The sequence below is a fragment of the Chiloscyllium plagiosum genome, unplaced genomic scaffold (genome assembly GCF_037043375.1).
Source record: "Chiloscyllium plagiosum isolate Xiang-an unplaced genomic scaffold, Cpla_swu_hap1 HiC_scaffold_22, whole genome shotgun sequence".
Lineage (NCBI taxonomy): Eukaryota > Metazoa > Chordata > Chondrichthyes > Orectolobiformes > Hemiscylliidae > Chiloscyllium > Chiloscyllium plagiosum.
Genome location: NW_028270160.1, coordinates 9,595,122 through 9,613,420, shown reverse-complemented (window position 1 = coordinate 9,613,420; position 18,299 = coordinate 9,595,122). Strand labels below are relative to the sequence as shown.

At 41.2% G+C, this 18,299-nt stretch overlaps 1 protein-coding gene across 1 annotated transcript in view; it reads left to right on the top strand.

Moving 5' to 3' along the window:
- got1 (glutamic-oxaloacetic transaminase 1, soluble) overlaps positions 1-18,299 on the top strand; it is a 55,974-nt gene that overhangs the window by 22,911 nt on the left and 14,764 nt on the right. Inside the window, exons 5-7 of the mRNA XM_043713033.2 lie at positions 281-385; positions 2,455-2,605; positions 16,869-17,034. Of these exons, the coding sequence (XP_043568968.2) occupies positions 281-385; positions 2,455-2,605; positions 16,869-17,034 (422 nt within the window). The remainder of the gene's footprint in view (positions 1-280; positions 386-2,454; positions 2,606-16,868; positions 17,035-18,299) is intronic.

Here is an 18,299-nt window from a genome sequence, read left to right as displayed (position 1 = left end):
TAGCACAGATGTTAGTAACCTAACAGGATTTTTATTTAAAGACTAAAAGGACTGTGGATGCTGTAAATCAGAAACAAAAGTGGAAGTTGCTGAAAAAGCAATTCTGGCCGCATCTGTGAAGAGAAATCAGAGCTAACATTTCGGTTCTGAGGAAGGGCCCGAGACCTGAAATGTTAACTCTGATATCTCTTCACAGATGCTGCCAGACTTGTTGGGCTTTTTCAGCAATTTCTGTTTTTGTTACTAATATTTAATGGTTGCTTTTTCTCTTCACCATTAGAATGCTCCGGAATTTTCCATTTTTGTGCTGCATGCGTGTGCACACAATCCGACTGGTACGGACCCAACACCAGAGGAATGGAAGAAGATTGCTGAGGTCATGAAGGTGCAGTAAGAGCTGTTTTTAAGTCACAAAATCAACTGGATACTATTACCACTCATTTGGATATCTTTGTGTCTGTGCATTTGAAGTTGATGTGAGGAATATTGAATTTAATGGTTTTAATCATTTGAATAAATAATGTCTAAAATAACTCGAATAGCATTTTATCTTCAACATGTCATGCACTGATTAAATTCTGTTTGTCAGGTCATAATGTAAGAAATGAAAGGTTGTCAAAAATAGTCCCATACTTCTAAAAAGTTTCATAGCTGTGAACTTCGCATTGTAATATCTTTGTTTCTCATTGCTGAGCGTTTGGTATAAGAATACAGTTTGATTTACAAATAGTTACTTTACAAATACATATTTTGCTGCCAGCCTGAAATCTTTCAGTTGAACTGGACTGAACTTTAACATGGACAGTGGCACAGTGGTTAGTACTGCTGCCTCACAGCTCCAGAGACCCGGGTTCAGTTCTGACTGTGTGGAGTTTGCACATTCTCCCCGTGTCTGCGTGGGTTTCCTCCTGGTGCTCCGGTTTCCTCCCACAGTCCAAAAAATGTCCAGGTTAGGTGGTTGCTCTTTGGCGGGTTGGTGTGGACTTATTGGGCCGAAGGGCCTGTTTCCACACTGTAAGTAATCTAATCTAATCATTTTATGTGGTTGTCATGCAGTGTTCAGAATCTCAGTTGGAATACATTAGTTACTAGCCTGTTATCAAAAGTATAGAATAAAAATTTCCAGCATGCTTAACAATGTGTTGGACCTATCTTCTGAACTGAATAGGATCTGAAGTGGTTGTTGAGAGATAGGACAGAGTACCTTTTGATTGCACACTCCTTACCTAGTACATTTGAGATAATATTAACTTGTACATTAAAGAAAGAGACTTGCATCATATGGCACCCTTTAGTCATCATTAACTCCATGGAGTCTGGTTGTATCTGTGAAGTGAGGAGCAGAGGTTAAGTTCCCTATGTGATGTGACTCCTTCTGAATGTTCTGAAGAAGTCACGTGGACTCAAACATTAACGTAGTTTCTATCAGGTGATGCCTGACCTACTGAGTTCTTCCAATCATTTTTAAACATTTTTACGCAGAGAAACGTAAAGTTTGGGACACATACTTGGGTTCAGATAAAAGCTGAAATATCAAAACCAGACTTCAAAAAATGTCCCCATTGTAATCAACTAGATTTTAAATGCTGTTCTGCTAATATAATACTTTTTTTCAGACTTGAATTGGTTATTCAGTAATTATTACTGTTCTCATTGTTTAGAAACTCACACCTAATCAAACAATTTTATTAATATCAAACCTTTAGTGGGGCTTCTAGCAAATATTTCAGTGGAAATACAGAAATTATTATCAGATCCATTGATTTTGCAGATTGCTATCTTGATGAAATGTGTTAGTGTATGGATGGAGTGACGAGGGAGGGTCTCATGGCCCATGGTGTAGCAGCGAATGAGGGTCTGCAACTGCAAGATTCCTTCACTCGTATGAATAGTTACAGATGAGTGATGATAACACATACTGATTGTTTGCTGTCTGAAAACTCTCTCAATCCAGTTTCTGTTGTATTTTTCTCTGTTCAGGAACAGATGTGTAAATATGGATACCTTTGGAAATCCTGCACTACCTATATCAATTTTATAATAATGGCATAGTGGGCCAGATGCTGTAAATTCAATAACTCTTGGCAGAAAGTTGGCAATATCCCTTAGTAACAGTTGCACTTCACTGATGATGTCTCCCAGCACCATCCTTGGTAAACTCGTGAACTGACCTGTCCCTTAACAACTTTCACTTAGGCATAATACTGGCATCATTTAATCACCATTTTTGATTGTGATGTTTTGAGTGAGCTGTCTGTTACAGACTCAATCATCATTTGTTGTCCACTTAGGACTGTGCAGGGACAAAGAGCAAATTAAATCTGTTGGTAAACTTGCTGAAACAGCTGAAAGTATAGTCACCTGAATTATGACTGTGAGCTAAAAGTAATTTTTTTTCCTTTTGTTTCTGTGTTCTCTGCATTCTCATGACTATACTTTTATACTTGTTTACAGAAGAGGTCCCTTTTTCCATTCTTCGATGCAGCCTATCAGGGCTTTGCATCTGGTGACCTGGATAAAGATGCTTGGGCTGTTCGTTACTTTGTGAGCCATGGGTTCGAGCTCTTCTGTGCACAATCTTTTTCTAAAAATTTTGGACTATACAGTAAGTAATAGTTTCCTGTCAATTTTTAGATCCTTAATGCATCAAATGCTTGAGAGGAACCAAGCGGCAAAGTAGCAACAATACCTACGGATATCACATATACTTCCAAACAACTTGAGAATTCTAACCTTTTTATGGTCTAAGCATAGATGGCACATTCTGATGCACAAACCTAATAAAGGTGAGAGAGCTCTAAGTAGTTTGACATTTCTAGGCGAGCCTGAATAAGTGTAGTAGGACATGGGCCTTTAAACTAAGCTGTAGTTGTTCCCAGTTGTTGCAAATTTGGGCCTGCTTTTGATAAGTGCTTAGGTTCATTGATTTCTCTTGCCATTTTAAGTGCGCTAAGCTACCTTTTTGATTTTTGCTATGCCCTGTTATGATCAGGATCAGATTTTTTGCATCTGTCAGTTGTAACCTCCAGGGGAAGCCATGTTGAGACCAGAAGTAGAGAGGATTGCTTTAAGTCATCCAATGACTTTATTAAATAGAACTGGTATAATCTAAATCTTTGTGTCACTCAAAAGACTTTTATTTGCAGAATGTTGCAAGATTTGTGAAGTCCTACTTGTATCTGCAAATGAGTCATTTCCCAGGACATTAGTTATTGTCAACCATGCATAGTGCCCAATGATGCTTGCTTGTAATATTTTATTTATCTTCTGTTTTAAATCCCCTCTCCACATCTTCCATGACAAAATATCTTTAAAAGTAAATCCATAGCTAAAGGAGTGAGCACTTCTCCCCAATGATCTGGAGCTAACTCTTCTGCATTTCGTAGGGAAGGATGATGACTACTTTTTCTTTCCTTTTGTTTTGAGTTGTTTTTGGTTGGAGGATATACATAAATCTGCTCAACCGCCAAACACTACACCACCTGGTCGGCATCAGTTCAAGAAGGCAGCTCACTGCCGCCACCTCAGTGGCATTAAGGACGTCCTTCAGGTGAATGAGGAAATAAAAAGCTTAAAGCAAAATGCATTAAAAGTGCGATGTTGCCAACTGCCCACCACTTAATATCCTGTGCTTGGTTAGAAAATTGACACGAGCTACTGTCGGGAGAAACGAATTAGGAAAGAAACGTTCGACTCAATGACTGAACTATTCATAGTTTTTCTTAAAGAAAATCTTAAAATCATTGCAAATTATTTCATAATTTAAATATTTGTATCATGTGTACATGTATAAGAACTATACAGCAGAAAAAAATTGTCCTTGATTATTTCTAAGACCACAAGATATAGGAGCAGAATTAGACAGTTGAGCCTCCTGAATCTGCTCTGCCATTTGATCATAAACTGATACGTTTCTCAACTCCATTCTTCGGTTTTCTTCCCATAACTTTTGATCCCCTTACTAATCTAGAACATATCTATTTCAGTCTTAAATACACTCATGACTTGGCCTCCACAATCTTCTGTGGCAATGAATTCCACAGATCAACCACCCTCTGGCTGAAGAGGTTCCTCCTCATCTCAGTTTTAAAGGGTAGGCCATTTACCCTGAGATTGCGCCCTCCGGTCCTAGTCTGTCCTACTAGTGGTTGCATCTTCTCCATGTTCACTCTATCCAGACTCTCCATTTTCTATGTTTCAATGAGATCCTCTCACCTCTAAACTCACTATGGAGTACAGACCCAGAGTCCTCAACTGCTTCTTCTGTGACAAGCCGTTCATTCCTGGGGTCATTCTTGTAAACCTCTTCTGGGCCCCCTCCAAGGCCAGCAAATCCTTCCTGTGATATAGGGCCCAAAACTGCTCAGTATTCCATGTGCAGTCTGACCAGGGTCTTATACAGCCACAGCAATACATCTCTGTATAACCTCACACTTTCCTAGCAAGTTGTTTTGAGTCAGAGATTGTTCTGTTAGGCCAGGGATCATTTAATTTCTGAGTCTCAATTAAATAGTCTGCTGCTATACTGATATCAGGACTGTTGAGTGGGAAAGAAATCTGTTCAGGGCAAGCGCTCTTAAAGGTGATGCCAAAACCAAGAAGAAGAAAAAGGATGAAGCTGAACGATTCCTGGGTGCAAGGTGATTACTGCTCAAGTTTATCAAATTCTTTGGCAGTTTTGCAACCTTACTTTTTTTTCAAGTGATGGCTGTCCATGTCAGAATTGAGCATTTGCTGGAATAATGTGGGAGACAAATGACTTCACTTAGGGTCAGAGTTACACAGCACAGAAACAGGCCCTTCAGTTCAACTGCTCCATTCTGACCAGTTTCCTAAACTGAAGTAGTCCCATTTTCTTGCCTTTGGCCCATATCCCTCTAAACATTTCCGATCCATGTACCCATCCAAATATCTTTTAAATATTGTAATTGTACCCACCTCTATCATTTCCTCTGTCAGCTCGTTCCAATAACGTACCTCCCTCTATGTGAAAACGTTGCCCCTCAGGTCCTTTTAAATCTCTTCCCTCTCACCTTAAACCTATGCCCCTAGGTTTGAACTCCCCTACCCTGGGGAAAGGACCTTGACTGTTCACCTTTATATATACCCCTCATCACCTTATAAACCCCTATAAGGTCATCTCTCAGCCTCCTACTCTCCAAGGAATAAAGACCCAGTCTATCCAGTCTCTCCCTATAACCTGAACTCTTCAGTAGGGTAACATCCTTGTAAATTTTTTTACACCTTTTCCAGTTTAATAACAGTCTTCCTGTAACAGGGTGACCAGAATTGTGCGCAGTGTGGCATTACTGATATCCTTGACAGCTGTAACATGACAGTCCAATTCCTGTATTCAGTGTTCTGACTGATGCAGGCAAGCATGCCGAACACCACCTTCACCACCCCGTCTACCTGTGATGTCACTTTCAAGGAACTATGTGCCTATACCTTTTCAGTAAGGCATTTGATAAGGTTCCCCATGGTAGGTTATTGCACAGAATATGCATGGGATTGAGGGTAATTTAGTGGTTTGGATCAGACATTATCCAGCTGAAAGAAGACCGAGGATGGTGGTTGACAGGAAATGTTCATCCTAGAGTTCAGTTACTAGTGGTGTACTGCAAGAATCTGTTTTGGGTCCACAGCTGTTTATCATTTTTATAAATAACCTAGATGAGGACGTAAGAGGATGGGTTAGTAAATTTGTGGATGATACTAAGGTCGGTGGAGTTATGGATGGTACTGAAGGATGTTGCAGGTTACAGAGGGTCACGCTTAAGTGCAGAGCTGGGCCGAGCGGTGGCAAATGGAGTTAAATGTGGAAAAGTGTGAGTTGATTCACTTTGGAAGGGGCAACAGGAACAAAGAGTACTGGGCTACTGGTAAGATTCTTGGTAGTGTAGATGAGCAAAGAGATCTCTGTGTCTATGTACATAGATCCCTGAAAGTTTCCATTCAGGTTGATAAGGGTTGTTAAGAAGGCATATGGTGTGTTAGCTTTTATTGGTAGAGGGATTGAGTTTGGAGCCACAAGGTCATGCTGTAGCTGTACAAAACTCTGGTAAGGCCGCATTTGGAGTATTGCGTACAGTTTTGGTTACCGCATTATCAGAAGGATGTGGAAGCTTTGGAAAGGGTTCAGAGGAGATTTACTAGGATGTCTTAGAGGAAAGGCACGGTGGCACAGTGGTTAGCACTGCTGCCTCACAGCGCCTGAGACCCAGGTTCAATTCCCGCCTCAGGTGACTGACTGTGTGGAGTTTGCACGTTCTCCCCGTGTCTGCGTGGGTTTCCTCCGGGTGCTCCGGTTTCCTCCCACAGTCCAAAAATGTGCAGATCAGGTGAATTGGCCATGCTAAATTGCCCGTAGTGTTAGGTAAGGGGTAAATGTAGGGGTATGGGTGGGTTGCGCTTCAGCGGGTCGGTGTGGACTTGTTGGGCCGAAGGGCCTGTTTCCACACTGTAATCTAATCTAATCTAATCTAAAAAGGCTGAGGGACTTGAGGCTGTTTTCGTTAGAAAGAAGGTTGAGAGGTGACTTGAGACATATAAGATAATCAGAGGGTTAGATTGGGTGGACAGTGAGAGCCTTTTTTCCTCGAATGGTGATGGCTAGCACAAGGGGTCATATCTTTAAATTGAGCGATGATTCATGTAAGACAGATGTCAGAGATATTTTCTTTACTCAGAGAGTAGTAGCTGCATGGAACGTACTTCCTGCAACAGTAGTAGACTTGCCAACTTTAAGGGCATTTAAATGGTAATTGGATAGACATATGGATGAAAATGGAATAGTATAGGATAGATGGGCTTCAAATTGGTTCCTCAGGTCACCACAACATTGAGGGCCAATGGGGCTGTACTGTAGTGTAATGTTCTACATACCTCTAGGTCTCTCTTGGTTGAAGAGGCTGGTGAAACTTGGACTGTCCTCTTTAAGAAAAGAAAAGATTCAGGGAAACTTTAAGAGATGTTCACAGTGTTAAGGGATAGGGACTTGAAAAGGACAGTGGATAAATAATTTGAAGGGAATACAAATTGCAAGGCAATCAGGAGAGAGAACAGGATTGATTGCATCTGACAAGCATAATGTCTTGTGTACTGACACTATGATATCCTTCAGCAACTTATCTGTGCAGTACTGTTAAAAGGCCAGAAGGTGGCAGGCACTGAGTGCAAGTGCATAGGGTGTAGCACTATAGATGGGTAATAATTTACACCTGTTTCTTTCCTAAAATAGATGAAAGCTTTTGCTCAGGGGCATGTGATGCTCAGAAAAAAAAGCTTGTGTTTTGGTTTTGATTTTGTTCCATTGGGTCCTGAATAAACAACTGTTGTGTTTTTTAAAAATATGCTGGAAATTTTCTTTTTCAAACAAATTCTGTAATTGTGTATTAAGCTGCACGTTAGCTTAGTTGGCTGGGTGGCTAGTTTGCACTGCAGAGTGATGCCAACAGTGCCGATTCAATTCCTTTACCAGCTGGGGTCAGCATGAAGTTCCTGCTTTCTCAACTTGGGCAGCACGGTGGCACAGCGGTTAGCACTGCTGCCTCACAGCGCCAGAGACCCGGGTTCAATTCCCGCCTCAGGCAACTGACTGTGTGGAGTTTGCAAGTTCTCCCCGTGTCTGCGTGGGTTTCCTCCGGGTGCTCCGGTTTCCTCCCACAGTCCAAAGATGTGCAGGTCAGGTGAATTGGCCATGCTAAATTGCCCGTAGTGTTAGGTAAGGGGTAAATGTAGGGGTATGGGTGGGTTGCGCTTCGGCGGGGCGGTGTGGACTTGTTGGGCAGAAGGGCCTGTTTCCACACCGTAAGTAATCTAATCTCATCTAACTTCAGCCGTTGCCTGAGTCATGGTGACCCTCAACTTAAACCACCATGAGACATCTTTTCTCTAATGAGAGAGCAGCCCTATGGTCCTCTGTAATGGTGATTTTATTAGTTATTCGTTTTAAGCAACATTTTACTTTGCCACAGTTGCAGATAACTGACATTTATACACACTGTTTCTACTTTGGGAGCAATTAGGAAATTGTATCCAAAATGCAATTTAAATTGCTAGTTGGGTTAGGCTTCAATTTTGTGCTAAAATGAATTTGAATATCATTGTATTTTCAGAGGGCTGCATAGTAGAGCTCATGTGTTGCTTTCATTAACTCTTATAGTAGTCATTGATATATTTAACAACATTAGCAAGAAAAATCTGTGCTTTGAATAAAGACATCCAGCCCTCTGTCTATGAGTAACCCGGCTTTAAAATCATTGAATTTTTAAATATATTATTTGAAAACTGGCAATGGGTGACACTGAAAATGACTAGAGAAAAACTACCGTTGAAATGCTTTACTCGGACCTTCTCCCTCTGCATTGAAAAGACTTGGTGAAAATTAAGTTTGATGAGCATTGACAGTCACAGTTTCAAAAAGTTAAACACTTTGAAATTAATTTTTAAAAAATATCAGTTTGTGGAATACATCTATTCAATGTGGATGAAAATAAATCAGTGTATAAGGCTAAATTTTGTACATCAAAAGGTCTGCTTTGATCTTTTAGACTAGAGTCCACTTTTGCAAATGACAGTTTCTAACCTCTAACTTGCAAGGCTGAGATTCGTATAAACATCACATAAAGGCATCAGGATAGATATATGAATAGGAAGTGTTTAGAGGGATATGGGACAAGTGCTGACCAATGGGACTAAATTAGTTTAGGATATCTGGTCAGCATGGACGTGTTGGAACAAAGGGTCTGTTTCGATGATGTACATCTCTATGACTCTTTGTAGGTGGCACAAAGACAAAGTGACAATCTGAAAATGACAAAAAGCAACAGCATGATATTTGATTTCCAAACCCCCATGTGTCAAGAGGTAGGCATGCCCCCAGTGCTGGTCTTTGTCCCTGCTCACTGGATGTTGGTCTCAGTTGAATGAGGAGATCTAATTTATAACCTGCTCAGTGATGTCCAGGTGGGTTCTCATTACAGAGAACTTAGCTCCTGACCTCATTACAGCCTTTGTTTAAACATGGACAAAAGAGCTGACTTCCAGAGGTGAGGGGATAGTGACAGCCTTTGATGTCTAAGCTATATTTGATTGAATGTGGCATCAAGGAGTCTGAGCAAAACTGGAATCATTGGATATTAGGAGACGAACTCTGTGCTGGTTGAAGGGCTCACAGGAAGACGGTCATGGTTGTTGGAGTTCAGTCATCTCCTCTCCAGGACATCTCTGCAGGAGTTCCTCGGGATAGTATCCTACGCTCAGCCATCTTCAGGTGCTTCGTCAAAGACCTTCTCTCTATCATTAGATCAGAAGAGTCGCACCTCAGGTCCATGTTCCAGTGCAACAAGATCTGGAAAATATCCAGCTTGGGCTGACAAATGGCAAGCAACATCCGTGCCACACAAATGCCAGTCATTGACTATCACCTATGAGACAGTCTAACCACCACTCCTTGACATTCAGCCATGTTACTGTCACTGATTCCCTCACTATCAACATTCTTAGGGTTACTATTGACCAGAAACTCAACTGGACTTGTCACAAACATTTGGCTGCAAGATCAGATCAGAGACTAAGAATACTGCAGTGAATAACTCAGCTCCTGATTCCCCAAAGCCTGTATATCATCTACATGATACAAGTCAGTGATGGAATTCTCCCCACAAGGGTGCAGCTTCATCACCACAAGAAGCTTGACACCATCTGGGACAAAACAGCCCAGTTGACTGACATCACATTCACAAGCATCCACTCCTTCCACCATCTACAAGATTCATTGCACATAGATCGTCAGACAGCACTTTCCAAACCCACAACCACTTCCATCTAGAATAATAAGGGCAGCAGATATATGGCACCACCTGCATGTTATCCTCCAAGCCGCTCTCAATCCTGACTTGGAAATATATCACCAGTCCTTCACTGTTGCAAAAACCTGAAATTTTTTCCTTAGTGGCATTGTGGGTCTACCTACAGGATGTGGACTGCAGTGGTACAAAAAGACAGGTCAATACCAACTTCTCAAAAGAGACATGCAATGAATGCTGGCCAGCCAGCGAAGCCCACATCCCATGAATGAATAAAAACAGATACTGCCGAAGGGAAGCTCTGCTTGGCATCCATATCAACTTGGCCTGTCCCAACCACTGGCATCTCTGGTTGCTTCTTCTCATGCATAGGAGCCAGTTTGATCTTATTTGATAATCACCCTCCTCAAGAAAATAAAGGGGATTGGTCTGCACCCAGCCAATTGTTACATGGAAAGCACCTTAGAAAATTCAGCAATATAATTAAACGAAAAACTGCAAATGTTGGAGATCTTAAATAACAACTAAGAAACGATAAGAACATAATCATCCTACCAGCAGACAAAGGCAGAATGACGGTCATCCTGGACAAAGCAGAGTACATCCAAAAAGCACAACAACTACTTGCAGATACCAACACCTACCAAAAGAGGGAGTTTGACCCCACCCCACAACTCACCAATAGGATAAACAACACGCTGAGGAACCTACAAAAAAAACGGACAGATAACCAGGTCTGACCTACAAAGAATGAAACCTGAAAGCAACAACACCCCCAGATTCTATGGACTACCTAAAGTGCACAAACCAGACACCCCACTCAGACCCATAGTATCACTACCAGGGACACCATCACACAAACTGGCTAAAGAACTACAGCAGAAACTGAAACACCTGATCAGCGGATCCAGACACTCTATACAATCAACACAGGAATTCTTGGACATCATCAGAAACATACATATAGACAAGGAAGAAACCATGGTCTCATTCGACGTAACAGCACTGTTCACCTCTATTGACAAAGCCCTATCCAGAGAAACAATAGCCAACCTGCTGAACAGACATAACAGACAACAGGACGTTGAACCCATCAACAAAGACGGCATACTTAAACTACTGGACTTGTGCCTCACAACATACTTCACATTCAACAACCAGATATACGAACAAATCAACGGAACACCCATGGGCTCACCGATCTCGGGACTCATAGCAGAAGCAGTAATGCAAAGGTTAGAACAAACAGTCTTACCACAAATTCAACCCAAACTCTGGGTCAGATACGTTGATGACACCTTTGTAATAATTAAAAACACGGAAATAGAGAAAACACACCGGATCATCAAATCCATACTCACAGGAATCTGATTCACGAGAGAGGAAGAAAAGGACAACCAACTCCCATTCCTAGACATGAGGGTACAGAGAACACCAAACGGAGAATTCGCCACCAAGGTACACAGGAAAGCCACATGCACAGACCAAGTCCTGAACTATGAAAGCAACCACCCCAATACACACAAACGAAGTTGCATCAAGACACTATTCAAAAGGGCCACAACACACTGCAGCACACCAGAACTGCAAAAAGAGGAAGAGGAACACCTATACAAGGTATTCACCAAAAACGGATATCCTCGCAATTTCATCAACAGATGCCTAAGAGAAAGACAACGGAATGAGGACATGCCGCAACCCAAAGAACTGGCCACACTACCGTACATCAAGAACATCTCTGAAATGACAGCCAGACTACTGCGACCACTAGGACTTATAACAGCACACAAACCAACAGCCACACTCAGACAACAACTCACCAGAACGAAGGACCCGATACCCAGCATGAGCAAAACTAATGTAGTGTACAAAATCCCATGCAAGGACTGCACAAAACACTATATAGGACAAACAGGAAGACAGCTAACGATCCGCATCCACGAACATCAACTAGCCACGAAATGACACGACCAGCTATCCCTAGTAGCCACACACGTAGACGACAAGCAACATGAATTTGACTGGGACAACACTACCATTATAGGGCAAGCGAAACAAAGAACAGCCAGGGAATTCCTAGAAGCATGGCACTCATCCACAAACTCCATCAACAAACACATCGACCTGGACCCAATATACCGGCCACTACAGCAGACAGCTGAAACTGACAACTGGAAACGGCAGGGACAGGCCACTATAAATGCCGGAGGAAACACCACAGAAGCGCTTCACAGGAGGCTCCCAAGCACTGAGGATGTCACCTAGACAGGGGACGAAACGTTTGCAACAAAAACTTCCAGCTCGGCGAACAGAACCACAGCAACGAGCACCCGAGCTACAAATCTTCTCACAAACCTTGATCTTAAACAAAATCAGAAATTGCTGACGAAACTAAGCAGATCTGGCAGTATCTGTAGGAAGAAATAGTTTAAAGTTTTGAATCTGGTGACTCAAAATGTTAACACTCCTTTCTCTCCACAGATGCTACCAAACCTTATAAAATTCCATGGGTTTGTACCCAAAGCATCCTTGTGCAGGGAGATTAACATTTCAGTATAAACTACATACAACAATTTGTTACATGTGCCTTCTAAACAAAGTATCTGAAGCTGCTTCATGGGAACATAATGAGCAAACTTTGACGTTGAGCCCATTGTGATTTATGGATCTGAATGGAGACATGTTTTAATGACAGTCTTAAAGGTAGAAGGGTAGGTACCTCAGCTTAGTGCATGGTTTCAGTATTTCAAACCTTAGAAGCTTGACGCAGAGCCATTGATGGTAGAGCCCATCTGGGGTGCCCAAGGGGCTCAACTTCGATGACTTACAGCTTGGAGAATTGTGCAGCAGGAGTAGATTATAGAATAGGGCAATAGTGGGTTATGAATGAATTTGAATTTGAAAATAAATGTGCATTTTAAAATCGGCATTGCTTAACCAGAAATCAACGTAGGTTATTAAAATGGATGAAAGAGACGATGCAATTTAAAATTTGGGCAGTCGTGTTTTGGATGACTCTGGTCATATAACAATTAAACCAATCTCCTAATAATATTCAGTTTGTCAACACAGACTGAATGACCACTGTCCCAATTTGGTTCCTCAATGAGAGTGAGTTGGCATTCATTCTCTGCTGTAATCTTAGATTAATTGTCTCCAGATAGGCCAGGAATTTGTGTAATATTCTTGGTGTGTACAGTTGATTGCTATATTGAACAGTTGGAACAATCCATAGCAGTGTTTGAATGAAAACTGAATGAATGCTTTTAGTGTATGTAACAGGTGAGCTTACATGTTTCAGGGCTTTTCACGTGCTGTGAACGCGAATTATTTTCATTAAGCTTATCAGATTCTGGTTGGTGGTTGAGAGATAATGTGGCAGCAAATTTATGAGAAGTGGAATCACACATAAAATCAAATGACCAGTTAAGTTTATTTTTGGTACGTTGGTTAAGGATTGGATATTAGTCAAGACATCCTGTAAGTCTTTTCATCACCAATGGTATTTTAATACCAACATTTATGACAATCGAAATATCCACTTGAATGTTATTGCCCTCTCTTGACCACAGCCGATTTGCACTATATGCCTCAGAAAATGAGTGTACAATCTCAATAGGTCCAGCTGTTCTTGCTCTTTTATTCTTTCCTTTTGAACAATCAGTGTGATTTTACATCTGCTTCTCATTCCAAAACTGCACTATATACTTGATGAGATGTAGTTCAGTAGGAATTTTGGCTGCAGCTTAACAATTTTTGAATCCTTAAAATAAAATCCATCACATTCTGAGTCAACCCAGCAAAACAACTTGAAGTATGAGATTTCAATTTTTAAATACTAGAAATGGTGTTTCCAATGAGTTGGATAGTCTGTTGTTTTATATTGAGGAGTTGTACAATGTAACCACATTCTCACCCTTAAGTATAAGGGCACAGAGTAATTGCTGTGACCAAGTAGAATTGGATCAGCTGGGGGAATTTGATGTCTCATAATAAGGAAAGTTTGTATTTTGCTGGATTCTGCTAAATTTCCAACATGGCTTAAAGTGAATATTTGTACTCACTAATGGGAATTTAACCACAAGAGTGAGACTGTTAAGAGTGACAAAAATTCTCAACTTCATTTAGATTGTTTGCATGTAGTATTTTTGACTTTTTTTTTCATTGGATTGATTTGTATTTTCAGCACTGTTTTAGAGCATGGGCCTAAAATGAGTGGCTTTCAGCATGGAGAATGGATGTTGAGGTCAAATGGGACAGTTTACCATATTTAAAAAGGGAAGGAAACACAAGATAACTGAGAAAAACTCAATGTCTATCATGGGAAAGATGTTACAGTCTGTTATAAAAGATAGAGATTTGTAAATCATGAGGTGCATGGATAGGGTGAACAGCAAAAGTCTTTTTCTCAGGGTAGGGGAATCCAAAACTAGAGGGCATATGTTTAAGGTGAGAGGCGAAAGATAGACACAGGACCTAAGGGGCAATGTTTTCATGCCAGAGGAAGTGGTGGAGGCTGGTACAATTACAGCATTTAAAAGGCATCTTGATTGGTACATGAATAGGAAGTCTTAGACGGATATGAGTCAAATGTTGACAAATAGCACTAGATTAATTTATGCATGGACAAGTTGGATGGAAGGGTCTGTTTCCATCTTGTACAACTCTATGCCTCTATCATATAATAGAACATTTACATGAAAAGCTGGATGAATCCAGCCCAGCCAAATATTGCCCCATCTGTCTACTCTCAAATCATCAATAAAGTGATGGAAAGTGTCATCAATAGTGCTATCAAGCAGCGCCTGTTCAGTGACACTCAATTATGATTCTGCCAGGGCCACTCAGCTCCTGACTTCAGTACAGCCTTGGTTCAAACATGGACAAAACTGAATTCCAGAGATGAGGTGAGGGTGACAGCCCTTGACATCAAGGCTGCAGTTGACAGAGTGGCATCAAGGAGCCCTAGCAAAACTGGAATCAGTGGGTATCAGGGGACAAACTGTCTAGTGGTTAGAGTCATACCTGACACATAGGAAGATGGTTGTGGTTGTTGGAGGTCAGTCTTCTCGGCTCCAGGGCATCTCTGCAGGAGTTCCTTAAGTTCCTTAAGTTAGTGTCCTCGGCCCAACCATCTTCATCAATGACCTTCCCTCCATCATAAGTTCAGAAGAGTGATATTTGCTGCTGATTGTGCAATGTTCAGCACCATTTGCGACACCTCAGATACTGAAGCAGTCCATGTCCAAATGTAAGAGCGGGATCATATCTAAGCTTGGGTTGACACATGGCAAGTAACATTTGCTCTACACAAATGCCAGACTATGACCATCACCCATAAGAGACAATCTAACCACTGCCCCTTGACACTCAATGGTGAATCTCCTACTATCAACATCCTAGAGATTATCATTGATCAGAAATTCACCTCATTCACTACATAAGCACAGTAGCTACAAGAACAGGTCAGAGGCTAGGTGTTCCGTGCTGAGTAGCTCATCTCCTGACTCCCCAAAACCTGTCCACCATCTACAAGGCACAAATCAAGAATGTGATGCAATACTCCCCATTTGTGTGGATGAGTGCAGCACCAACAACACTCAAGAAGCTTGACACCATCCAGGACAAAGCCTGCTTGATTGGCACTACGTCCACAAGCATCCACTCTCCAACACTGATGCTGAGCAGCAGTGTATACTATCTACAAGATGCACTGCAGAAATTGACCAAAGATCCTGAGACAACATCTTCCAAGTCACTTCCATCTTGAAAGACAAGGTCAGCAGATACATGTGAACACTACCACCTGCAAGTTAACCTCCAAGCCACACACCATCCTGACTTTGAAATATATCGCCATTCCTCTATTTTTGCTTGGTCAAAACCCTGGAATTCTATCCCTAATGGTATTGTGGGTCAACCCACAACAGACGGATTGCAGCAGTTCAAGATGGCAGCTCATCATCACCTTCTCAAGGGCAATTAGGGATGGGCAATAAATGATGGCCACCCAGCGATACCCCCATCCTACATAAAAATGAGTAAATAAAAAAGAAAATTTGTAGATACATGATGTAATCAAGCAGAATCGGTGTAGCTTCATTAAGGGGAAGAAATGACTGAAAAGTGGATTACAGTTCTTTGAGGAGGTAAATAAATAGACAAAACAGTAGATGTAATATATTTGACTGTATATTTTCATCATGTCGAAATGCATTTGTAATTTCTGCTGTCCCATATCTATAAATTCTTTGCGCTGTCTATACATGCTCCTCCCACCCTCAAACACTTTTCTTCAAACTCCAGAATTGTTTGCATAGCCTCAATTAGTTGTACTTTCAACACTTTAGTCTTATTTTGAGGGATGTTTTTCTTTCCATTCTGTTCTACTTCACCACTTCCCTTCAAGGTCATACTTGTGATTAATCATTTTTTTAAACTCCTACACCACATTTTCCTTTCACTTGGTGTCTGGTTTCATGCTTCTGTGGTGTTTTAGGATTTCTGCACTTTAGAAAAAGAGATTCTTTTGTTCATTTTTAGGATGTGATTATCATTGGCAAGGTCAGAATTGCTGCTAAGTTTTAAAAATTAGTTGCAGCAACTGTATTGTTGCGTGAATAATTGCATGAATAGTGTGAATAATTCCATTATCCAAAAGAAATTGTACTATGGAAGTGCTGCATTACAATTTCTATTCCATAATTTTATAAGATTTACCATTCGAAACAAGTGTTGGGTTTAAGTAACTGATCAATCAGAAACATTGTATTTTGCAACCTCGTACTCCTAGTGGGGATGCTCAGAGCCTACTCGATAATTCAGACATTTAGTGTTAGTATTGACTTATCCGCGTAACAGAATCTTGAATATCGTTATGCATGTTTGGTGTTTGGCTATGGTGTTGTATAATTTGTAATGGGCTGGACAAATGAAGAAAAGCTTCTGCAAATATGATTACTTTAACCCCTGATAAATTTGTCTTTGACACTAGAAACTTGTAGTGCAATGTTAAGAAAATGATGCATTTCTTAGCTTTCCCTCTTCCCTTACTTTTAGATGAACGAGTTGGGAACTTGTGCATTGTGGCCAAGGACACTGACAATGTGACAAGGATTCGCTCTCAAATGGAGAAGATAGCCCGGACTATCTGGTCAAATCCACCAGCTCATGGGGCTCTAGTTGTCACCAGGACTCTGAGTAACCCACAGCTCTTGGCTGAATGGTGAGAAGTTGCTGACTTAACAAATGTCTCTTAATTCTCTAGAGCAAAAAAAAGTATGCATCAGCTGTTTTGAAAAAATAAATTTTAAGCCCAAGTATATCTAAAATTTTCTGTTCTGCTAACAGATAGGAGTAATGGAATATACAGAGAAACCCTGATTATCCGAACGAGATGGGCGGACAGTATTTTGTTCGGATAATTGATTATTTGGTTAATTGATTCAATGCCTCTCCTCTGGAGCTCAGAGTTTTCTGAAGTTTCTTTTTTCCTTTCTCTGCCTGCTTTGCTCCCTCACTCTGTCTCAGTTTGTTTTTGAGCAGACACACACTTGTGTTTAAGGGACCTGCAGCATTGCTGAAGCAACCCCCCATTAGTTCAATGGGTTTGACACAGCAAGCACTTGCTAAATCTGTTCCCCGTTCAGGAGACTAGGCAGTAGCACACTGCGTGTGAGCCCCCATCAGGCTGCACTCTCTCCCCAATCCCGTCCAACCTTGCCGCCCCGTCTGCCGCCCCCTCCCCCCGCTGACCCCCAACGAGAGAAGATAATCAAGGTCCCTCTGTATATCATACCCATAAGGGAAGTGGTTACCAAACCCTTAGTTCGTAGAATAATTTTCCAATTGATCTAAATGCATACTGTGGTGGAGAGTAGAATGTTCAATTTTTTAAATGAACTTTGGATAACCAAATCAACTCGGAATTCTAAATTAAACGCAGAATGTGCTTTAAATACTTAGCAGGTCTGACAGTACCTAGTTCAATGAAAGGGTGCATTAGGCATACCTAAAAATGAGATTTCAGTCTAGTGAAGATTCAGTGCTAGATGACATACATGTCAAACAGTATAAGCAACAAGTGATAGATACAAATAAGCTATTCCACAGTCAACAGATTGGATCTAAGGTCTGCCGTATCCAGTCTTATTTGCAATTAGACAATTAAACAACTTGCTCCAGGAGGAGGCTGTACAAGTAACACAGTGCACAATGGTGGGTGAGCCCAGAACATCAGTGCAAAAGGTAAGGCTGAAGCATTTGTAACAATCTTCAGCCAGAATTGCTGAGCAAACTAGACTTCCTCTATAGGTTTTCAACATCACAATGCTAGTCTTTAGCCAATTTTATTCACTCCTGCAACACTTTAGAAACTTGACAGCATCCACGACAAACCACATCTACAGACATTCTCTTCCTTCACCACCAATATTCAAGAGTAGGGTAGACCCTTTACAGGTTGAACTGCAAGTTTCATCTAGGATGCTT